Genomic DNA, 11,169 nt, shown 5'->3' with positions numbered 1-11,169 from the left:
AGGTAGTTAACAGAATTGTAACTGAATATGCTGACTAGGATAATATAAATTATCTATAAATCTTATATCCCCCCTTCAAGATGGGCTTGAGAGACAAGGCCAAGCTTGGAGCAAAGAAGATGATGCTGTTGAGAAGCTAAGGCTTTGGTGAGCAAATCTGCTAGTTGAGCTGAGCACTGAATGTGAGATGTAGCTAAGAAGCCAGCTTCAACCTGCTCTCGAACATAATGCATATCTCTCTTGAGATGTTTAGTCTTTTCATGAAACTTGGGATTAAGTGCAAGATGCTCAGCAGATGTATTGTCATAATACATAGTGATAGGAAGAGAAACTGCCACCTGCAGATCTTTTAACAACCCATTGAGCCAGACTAATTCACTAGCAGTGGCTGACATACTTCTGTATTCAGCCTCAGCTGAAGATTTACTAACAGTGGATTGTTTCTTTGTTTTCCAAGAAACTAAGCTGTCTCCAAGACACACAACATATGCACTTAAAGATCTACTAGAAAATTGACAAGCACTCCAATCTGAATCACTATATGCAGTGACTAGTAATTTGTTGTTAGCTGGATAAAACAAACCAAAATCCTTGGTGCCTTGTAGGTATTTCACAACATGAAGAGCAGCCTTGAGGTGAGGCACTCTAGGTTGATGAAGAAATTGGTTAAGATGCCAAATGGAGTATGACGAATCAAGTCTAGTAAGACCTAAATTTAATAGTCTCCCAATTAACCTTCTGTAAATCTCTGGTTCATCAAGAACATCACCAATTTCAGTAGAGAGTTTTAATCCAACAGGAAGAGGTGCAGGAGAAGGATCATTAGACTCCATTCCACAATCAACAATGATATCATTCATGTATTTTTTCTGTGATAAAAACACAATAGAAGATGTTCTAGATATCTGAATGCCTAAGAAGTAATTAAGAGCACCAAGATCTTTTATAGTAAACTCCTTATCAAGAGCATGTTTGACAACATTAATTTGAGGCATATGAGTACATGTAACCACCATATCATCCACATAGACCAAAATGGCTAAGAATTCACCATCTAAGCTTCTAGTAAACAAGGAATAATCTTGTTTAGATTGAGCAAAACCCAGACCCATGAGAAATCTTGATAGTTCCTTGTTCCATTGTCTCGAGGCTTGTTTAAGGCCATATATAGACTTCTTGAGCTTGCATACTTAACCAGGTATTGCTTTATCATAACCAGCAGGAGGTAACATATATACTTCCTCATCCAAATATCACATCCAATTGACACATAGGCCAATAATTTGCAACAACAACAACTATCAAAACCCTTACAGTAGCAAGCTTAGCAACTGGGGCAAATGTTTGTGTAAAATCTTGACCTTCCACCTGTTGATACCCTATGGCAACCAAACGTGCCTTGTATCTCTTAATAGTGCCATCTGGATTCATTTTTGTCTTGTACACCCATTTAGTTCCAATAGCCTTCTTACCTGCTGGAAGAGAAGTTAACTCCCATGTTTGGTTAATTTCAAGAGCTTCCAACTCTTTATTCATGGTTGTAATCCAGTGTGGGTTATGTTTGGCCTAGTTATAGTGTTTAGGTTCTATATGTTGTTGTGAATCAACATCAAATGAAGCAGAAGAAGTAGAAGGTGAAGAAGAAGAGAAATTTGTGTTTTATGAGGTATATATGTAGTAACAAAATCTGTTAATAGTGTAGAAGGTTTAATGTGTCTAGAAGAATGTCTAAGAATAAAAGGAATAGAAGTATAAGAGGAATTAGATGCAGTCTGAGAAGGAGAAGGTATATTAGGAGTAGGAATATCAACATGTGTGGGAGAGTTAAGTATGGGAGGAGTAGGAGGAGGAGGAGTATGTGTGTAAGAAGAAGATTCAACATCACTTGAATCATTGTGAATGAGCTGCCATTTATCAGGGTTAGCAAGTGAATCATCACCAAATTGAATAAGAGGAATATGCAATGGTTGCTTAAAATGTATCTAAATAGAATAAGGAAATACAGTTTCAAAGAATATAACATCCCTAGAAACAAAATATGTATGAGTAGTCAGATCATACAATTTGTAAGCGTTTTGCCCATAGGGATATCCCAAGAAGATGCATTTTCTAGCACGAGCATCAAATTTATTATCCTTCTGCACATTCATGTTATAAGCATAACATAGACAACCAAGAACTCTCAAATTATCATAAGATGGCACTTTGTGAAACAAGACTTCATAAGGGGACTTTCAATTTAACACCTTAGTAGGAAGTTTGTTAATTACATGAGTAGCAGTCAATAGACAATCTCCCCAAAACTGCTTAGGAAGATTAGCATGAAGTGTTGATGTTTTCTCTCTACCCTTCCATTTTGCTGAGGTACATATGGAACACTTTTCTGATGTAAGATACCTTTTTCAGCAAACAAATGCAAACATTGTTCTTTAATCACTTCAGTACCATTATCAGATCTAATAATTTTCACCTTCTTATTGAACTGGGTATCAACCATACATGGCCAAGAAATCTGCAATTGTCTTGACTACTTGTAGTTTGTTGTGCAACAAAAAAGTCCAAAACACTCTGCTATGATCATCTAACACAGTAAGAAAATAAGAAGCTCCATTTAAGGCCTTCACCTTGTAAGGAACCCAGAGGTCTAAATGAATTAAATCAAAGCATTCAGCAGCCCTACTTTGACTAATAGGAAATGGTAGCTTATGCTATTTTGAATGGAAGCAAACATTGCAATTATACTCCTTTAAATCTTTGCAATTATACACAGCAATATGCTACATTTTAGACAAAGAAACATGCCCCAAACGAGCATGTATTACATCCAAATTCTGCTCACAACTCATTTTATTCTTGATACTTGTACTAGTTTTATTAGGTAAGACACTAGCATCTACAAGAGATTCAATAACAGCCACATTACATGAATTTTCACCAGCAAGCACCTCACAATCTCTTCTTGATTTCAGCAAGTAAGAAGAATTGAAGTAGTATAAACCATTTTGCTTCTTTCTCACATCAATAATGTGTTTGCTAGTAAGGTCCTGAAAGCAACATCCATCTTTGGTAAATACTACTGTGATGCCAGATTTATCAATAAGTTGTCCTATGGACATGAGATTATGCTTGAAATTTTCTACTAAAAGCACATCATGTAATACCAAACCATCACCAAAATAAACTGTGCCAGTCATTTTAACTAAGCAATAACTCCCATCAAGCATCCCTACTTTAATTGGAGTTTTTAATACCACTTTATCAACTAACATATTGATATCAAATACCATATGATCACAAGCACCTGAGTCAATTATCCAATTGACATTCTCTTATGATTTAAAAACAGAACAAGTAATAGATTCATTACCTGCAAAATTAGCAAAACTAGATGCTCCTTCACCTGATGCCATCTGTTTGCCCTTCATGTTCTTCATAACTTGTTGACAAATGACTGCCAACATATCAGAATCAATGCCAGTAGATATAATATGATTATCATGATGGTTATCATATACATCCTGTGGAGTATCTTGATTTTCAGTATGCACATTAGCCACAATCTTGTGAACATTCTGACCTCCTTTTTTACCAGCCTTGATTGAGTTATACCATTCTGGATAACCAATTAATTTGTTGAACCTTAGTTTTGATGATGAAAAAGGAACAAAGATGCAAACTAAGTAGTGGACTAACAAGTTATTTAAGTGCATGAATTTTAAGGTATCATTGAAAAGAACAGAGAGAATACTAAGTCAAGGAAGAAATCAAGTGTGGATTTTGAAGACTAAGTGAAGATGTTTCCCTAATTGATACTGGGGCAGCATTGGAGCAAGAAGAATAAAGCGAGGCATTTTATTTCTAGTTTCATTGTAAAGGAACGAGTTAAGATGGTAAGGAACTGTGGCAGTTTTATTTGAGAATGATAGTCTGTTCCTTCGTAAGGAACAGACGAATTGGAACTAAACTAATAAGTTAAAGGAACTAACAAATAAAAAGAACTAGACTTAGGCTTGAAGCATTACAACGGTACATTGATGACAGTTGAGTAGATAAATCCGAATTGTAATATAATTATAGTTAAGTTAAAACTATAGGCTTACCCAAACTATATTTTTCTGTAAATAATATTAAAATACTTTCAACTTTATTCTTTATATTTTCTTAATTATAAAACTAACTCCCAAAAATACGGAGTATTATAGGCTTCCCCCCTTAAAGGAAGTTTCATCCCGAAACTTTTGAGGTAGCCAATGTTAACAACAATCTATTTGCACTTCTAAGTCCCAATATTTCACAAGCATTTTGTAGTTTTCGCAAGTCATATAAGCGATAAGTACACATAAATAACATATTAACAAACTTTAGTAAACTTGAGGGTGGAAGCGCGAAATTCTATAGCATTCTTCCCCCTTTAAAAGAAAAGTTATGTCCCCGTAACTCACCTACCTCTTGAAAAAGCTCAGGGTACTTCAGACGCATTGCATCTTCTGCTTCCCATGTGGCTTCTTCAGTATTCTGATTTCTCCACAACACCTTCACAATTTTGACGACCTTATTTCTCGTACTACGCACCTTGTGGTATAGGATCTTGATGGGTTTATACTCGTAGGATAAGGTTTCGTTTAACTCGACGGTTTCGGGTTCTAGGACATACGACTCGTCAAGTACGTATTTTCGGAGTTGGGGTACGTGAAACACGTTATGAACCCTCTCTAACTCGTTGGGCAATTCTAAGCGATACGCCACTTTTCCTACTCGTGCCAAAATCTTATATGGTCCTGTGAACTTAGGGCTTAGTTTCCCTTTCTTCCCAAATTGCATCACTATTTTCATTGGGGACACTTTGAGCAACAATTTTCACCCACAATTCATAATTCTCTTCCATTCGCTTCTGATTCGCATAGGATTTTTTGTCTATCCTGTGCAGCCCTAATCTTCTCTTGAAAGATTTGTACTTGATCAACAGTCTCCTGGATCATTTCCGGACCTAACACCACAGTCTCACTAATGTCATTCCAGCACAATGGACTACGATACTTTCTCCCATAGAGTGCTTCGAATTGAGCCATTTTAATATTAGTATGATAACTGTTATTGTATGAGAACTCTATAAGGTTCAAATGGTCTTCTCATGATCCCTAGTATTCTATGGCACAACCCTACTATTGTATTCACTATTTTGATGATGACAAATATTTATCTTCGTTTAATTTAGTTTCTTTTGTTTAGTTCGTTTTATTAGATTTAATTATTTACATCTATTCATATAGTGTAATTTAGGTTTATTATTTTATCTCACAAATAGCTTGTTTAAATAACTTATGGAGAATTAATTATGAGCTTAATCAAAAATTAAGTTATTTAACCTAATTGTGTTTTGACTGATATTTACATGATTATAGTATGGACTTTAATTTGTGAAAAAATAGAATCCATAATATTATTGGAAGTTAGTTATGTATACGCAGGAGAAGCAAGTAACACAATCTGATTTGAAGCAAACGGCTAACTTCCAGTGCTATAAAGGAGGGTTGTTGAAGTAGTTCCTAGATTTTAGGAACCACAACAACCTACTTATCTTGGTGCGCGAGATCGTGGCTGAAGATGTGGAAGTGGTTAAGCGCAACTTCAAACGGCTACATAGTGGATGAAGTGCAACTAAATTTTAGCTCCCACTATGTACGTGTGAAGAAGATAATTGGGGCAATCAACTGTCTACATATAGTTGTGATTTAACGAACTTAAGAATATATGCTTTCAGTTTTTCATGTAATATTATTGAAAGAAAGTGTATTCGTTTTCTACTCTTCTTTCATTGTCATTCATTGTAATAGAGATTGGGTTGAGAGAAACAAAAATCTGTAATCATTTGAGAGAAAAGAGAAAGAGAAAAGAAGAGAGAAAGAAAAGACTTCCAGCGAAGTCAAAAGAGAGTCACTTGTTCAGGGGGAACAAGGTGACTGCGAACAAGTTCCTAGAGGAACTGAGAAGGTCCAATATTAGGTTGTACAAAAGAGAGTCTTTTGGCCTAGTATATTAAAGAGAATTGAGTCAAAATCCCTCGTGGTCAAGGTTTTTCTTCCTATTGGGCCTAGGAAGTTTTCCTTGTAAAAATCTCGTGTGCTTATCTCTTTCAAGTTTATGTACTTGTCTCTTTCTTAGTTAAAGTTTGTTTTATTTCCGCAAAAAGATTGAAAATCTCCCCAACTACATTTCACCCCCCCTCTTGTAGTTGATCTAGTGTTTGTACTCGACTAACAATTGGTATCAGAGTCCGGTTCCTCCAAGAATTAGTTAACACTGAGGAGCTAGTACCTGGTAATCATGAACACTACGGGAGAAAGACTGGATGAAGGTTACTCAACTCAACGTCCACCTATGTTCAATGGCAAGCACTATCCATACTAGAAGAATCGTATGGAAATCTTCATTAAGGCTGAAAACTATCAAGTTTGGAGAGTGATAGAAATTGGTGATTTTGAAGTCACAGAGAAAAATGAAAAAGGCGAGACTATCCCCAAACCACTATCAAAATATGACAAAGATGACTTCGACAAAATGGAGATGAACAACTTAGCCAAGAAAATTCTCCACTGTGGTCTTGGTCCCCATGAACACAATAGAATCATGGGATGCAAAACGGCCAAGCAGATGTGGGAACTTCTGCAGGTTACGCACGATGGAACAAGCGAAGTCAAAAGATCGAAGATAGATATGCTCATGCACCGGTATGAGTTGTTTCAAATGAAGCCTAAGGAGTCAGTTCATGATATGCTCACTAGGTTCTCCAACATCATCAATGAGCTTGACTCCCTAGGAAAGGCTATTACTCCAGAGGAACAAGTACGGAAAGTACTTAGGAGTCTCCCGCAAGATGACAAATGGATGGCGAAAGTCACAGCTCTGCAAGAAACCAAAGATTTCACCACCTTCAATATGAACAACTTGCAGGTTCCTTGTTGACTCAGAGCTACATCTGGGAACTCATGAGGCTGATCCTAGTAAACCTAAAGCTTTGGCTCTCAAATCGGAAAGAAAGATGATTCAGAAACTGATGATGAGGAAGCAGCATTAATCGTGAAAAAGTTTAAGAAATTCTTTAACAAGAATTATAAAGGGAAAAACACGAAAAAGCCTGCAAAGCTAAGCTGTCATAAGTGTGGAAATCCTGACCACTTTATAATGGAATGTCCACTTTGGGATAATGACAAGGGTAAACAAAAATACAAGGAGAAAGGAAAGGAACAACATAAACCTTTATCAAAAGTTCGAAATGAGAAGGGCCCTGGTTGCTGCCTGGGAGAATCAGACTTTGACGAGGAGCAGGAACAACCTGAAGAGGAAACAACTCATTTATGTCTCATGGCAAAGACAGATGATGAAGAAGACTTGCCAAGCAATAAGGTACACATTAATGTATGAAAAAGAGTTAAAAGAACTTTCAAAGAATCAACTTATAAAACTTCTTTTGGAAACTTTGGATGACTACAAGGCAATCTGCATTAGAGAAGAAAATATAGAGAATGCCTTGGAAGTAACCAAAGAACATTCAAATTGGTTTAAAACATAAATGCAAATATTGAGGAAAGATTCTTTGAAGTTTTTGATGAAAACCGACGTATTCAGAAGTTTTGAAAAGTTAAAAATGAAAATTATTTCTTGAATATGGAGATGGCTGAATTGAAACTATTTGTCCTGAAGGAACCAGTTCCCTATAAATACCAGATCGATTTCGAAAATTAAAATTTGAACATGATAAGTTTTAAATAAATCTGGTACTTAAAGGGAAATTGGAATCTTCAAGAACAAAACTTCCTGATCCAGTAAGTTGGATACAAAAGTATAAAAATGAAGGAAGGAATGGATTAGGTTTCAATCACAAGAAAAAAAAAAATGAAAAAATATGTTGATCTACCAAGCAGCCGAGTATGCTCCTACTGTGGGAACAATGGTCACTTAGTGTCTGACTGTTCCTCCAGAGAAGAACATATTGAGATGAACACTCGCTTATTAAGCAAGTGTGGAAAGTTAAGAGAAAACAAGCCCGACAGAGGAACCCAAGTCAGACTGGGTTCCTACCACTGACTAATTTTTGGATACAGGCTAAAGTGAGGGGGAACAACCTGTGGTACCTCGATAGCGGTTGTTCTAAACACATGACTAGGAGAAAAAAATAATTTCTCTCGCTTTCAGCCTATGATGGAGGAACTGTGACATTTGGAGACAATCTTACAGGTAATATTGTAGCTGTAGGTAAGGTGGAAAGTCTAAGTCACATTCCATAGATAATGTATTTTTGGTCGAGGGTTTAAAACACAATCTACTTAGCATTTCTCAATTTTGTGATAAGGGAACAATGTGAAGTTTACTGATGAGTGTTGTGTAGTAAGTAATACAGGAACAGGTACCAAGATTCTGGAAGGAACTAGGAAGGGAAACACTTATGTTGTTGACCTAAACCTGGTTCCTAGGAACAATCTAACTTGTTTAAGTGCTCGACAATGAACCACTTCTTGGCATAAAAGATGTGGTCATGCAAGTATGACCTTCTCCAAAGCTAAGTGGTAAGGATTAGTTGTTGGTCTACCAACAATCAAATCTAAATCATGAAGTTGTGGACCATGTCCAAAAGAAAAACAAGTTAGATCCTCGTTCAAATCAAAGAAGATGGTAAGTACACAAAGTCCTCTTGAATTGATTCATATGGACTTATGTGGCCCTGTTCGAATCCAAAGCAGATCTGGTAAGAGATATGTACTTGTTATAGTTGATGATTTTTCAAGATACACTTGGGTTATTTTTCTTCATAGCAAAGATGAAACTTTGATGAATTTGTAAACTTTGCTAAAAGAATACAAAGATAAGTGGTTTTAAAATTAACATTTGCGTTCTGATCATGGTAAGGAGTTTGAAAACTCCAAGTTTGATGAGTTTTGCAGTAATGAAGGATAGACCACAACTTCTCAGCTCCTAGGACCCACAACAAACTGCCGTGGTGGAGAGGAAGAATCGTACTCTGGAGGACATGGCAAGGACAATGATAATAGCCAGCACTCTTCCGAAGAATTTCTGGGCTGAAGTAGTGAACACGACATGCTATATCATTAATAGAGTCATGCTGAGACCATTCTTGAAGACCCCTACGAATCTCAAAGGAAGAAAACCCAATATCTCATACTTTAGAATCTTTGGTTGTAAATGTTTTGTACACATAAATGGTAAAGAAATTTAGGAAATTTGATGCTAGAAGTGATGAGGCGTTTTTATAGGATATGCTTTAAATAGTAAAGCATATAGAGTTTACAACAAAAGAACAATGTGTGTTGAGGAAATGTCCATATTATTTTGATGAAACTAACTCCATGCAGGAACAAGTCATGAAATGATTTGAAATTGGACTGACTCGTTCTGAAGAGTCAGTGATTTGATGAGGAACTAACACCTGCAGGTACTGAAAAAGCATATTCCTAAAAGAGATAATTGTTCCTGATCCTGTCACTCAGGAGGAACATGCAATTGAAAGAGCACAGGCGGAAGAAATTCATCCAGAAAATGAAGCAACTAAAGAACCTCAAGATGAAGGAGAAGAAACAAGGAGATATGAACCAAGACCTGGAAACACCGAAATCCCATCCCTTGGATTTAATCGTAAGTGATATCGAAAAGGGAACTCAGACGAGATCCCAACTAAAAATTTTGTGCTTTCCAAGCCTTTTTGTCCATAGACAGAACTCGAGATCACAATGATGCCCTACGGAGTCTGACTGGATAAATGCCATGCAAGAGGAACTGAATGAGTTCCAGAGGAACAAGGTCTGGCATCTTGAGACCAAGCCTAAAAACCAAAAGGTAATTGGGCTGAAATGGGTCTTCAAAACAAGCTGGATGAGCATGGAACAGTCATAAGGAACAAAGCCAGACTCGTAGCTAAAGGGTACAATCAACAAGAAGGTATTGATTTCGATGAAACCTTTGCTCCTGTAGCTAGAATAGAAGCAATAAGAATTTTGATTGCCTTTGCTGCATTCATGGGTTTTAGGTTGTACCAAATGGACGTTAATGTGCCTTTTTAAATGGGTATTTAATAGAAGACGTCTATGTGGAACAACCTCCTGGATTCAAAAACCCTGATCTTCCAACCATTATAAGCTAGATAAAGCTCTTTATGGGCTTGAAGCAAGCTCCTAGATCATGGTATGAAAGACTCTCAAAATTCTTACTTTCAATGATTTTGAAGAGGTAAAGTTGATAGAACCTGTTCCTTGATCTAAAGGAACAACATTCTAGTAGTTCAGATTTATGTGAGATGATATAATCTTTGGTGCAACTAACGAATCTCTTTGTAAGGAATTTGCTGAGTTAATGGTAGTGAATTTGAAATGAGCATGATGGGAGAATTAAATTCTTTCTCGGCTTGCAAATCAAGCAAACTGAAAGAGGAACAATGATCCATCAGCAAAAATATGTGAAGGAGTTATGAAAAAATATGGGCTGGATCAAGCAAAAACCAACCATACTCCAATAGGAACAGGAACAAGGTTAGATGAGGATCCAAGTGGTAAGTCCATAGATCAGAAACTCTACAGAGGTATGATTGGATCCTTACTTTATCTAACTGCTAGTAGGCCTGATATTTCCTTTAGTGTTGGTTTATGTGCTAGATTCCAATCAAATCCTAAGGAATCCATTTGACAGCAGTCAAAAGGATCCTTAGTATTTGAAAGGAAGTGATGATCTTGTTTATTCTATCCTCGAAGTGACATCTTTGATCTAGTTAGCTACTCTGATGCTGACTATGCTGGAGACTTGGTAATCGAAAAGCACTTGGCATTGCCCAGTTCCTAGGATCAAGCTTAGTTTCTTGGAGTTCAAAGAAGCAAAACACTGTTGCTCTTTCAACAGCGAAGCTGAGTATGTAGCAGAGCTGCATGTTGTCTCAGGTATTATGGATCAAAAACAGGTACGGACTTTGGCATAAAATTTAAGTGTGTTCCTATACTCTGTGATAATACTAGTGCCATATGCATTTCCAAGGATCCATTCATCACTCTAGGTCAAGCATATTCACATTCGTCATCATTTCTTAAAGACAATGTAGAAAAAGGGTTAGTCAAAGTTGATTTTTGTCCACTGAAAATCAAATAGCTGACTTTGACTAAACCACTCTCC

The 11,169-nt window shown here is 36.6% G+C and overlaps 1 protein-coding gene across 1 annotated transcript; it reads right to left on the bottom strand.

The window, feature by feature from the left end:
- Positions 1-62: 62 nt before the first annotated feature.
- Positions 63-1,112, bottom strand: LOC109134404 (uncharacterized mitochondrial protein AtMg00810-like). Its single transcript, XM_019248140.1, has one exon. The coding sequence runs from the start codon at positions 1,110-1,112 to the stop codon at positions 63-65; it is 1,050 nt and encodes a 349-aa protein (XP_019103685.1).
- Positions 1,113-11,169: the final 10,057 nt, after the last annotated feature.

Source organism: Beta vulgaris, chromosome 2, assembly GCF_026745355.1.
Source record: "Beta vulgaris subsp. vulgaris cultivar EL10 chromosome 2, EL10.2, whole genome shotgun sequence".
Taxonomy (NCBI): Eukaryota; Viridiplantae; Streptophyta; class Magnoliopsida; order Caryophyllales; family Amaranthaceae; genus Beta; species Beta vulgaris.
The sequence above is the reverse complement of the archived record's forward strand: the minus strand, read 5'-3'. Positions and strand labels throughout refer to the sequence as shown.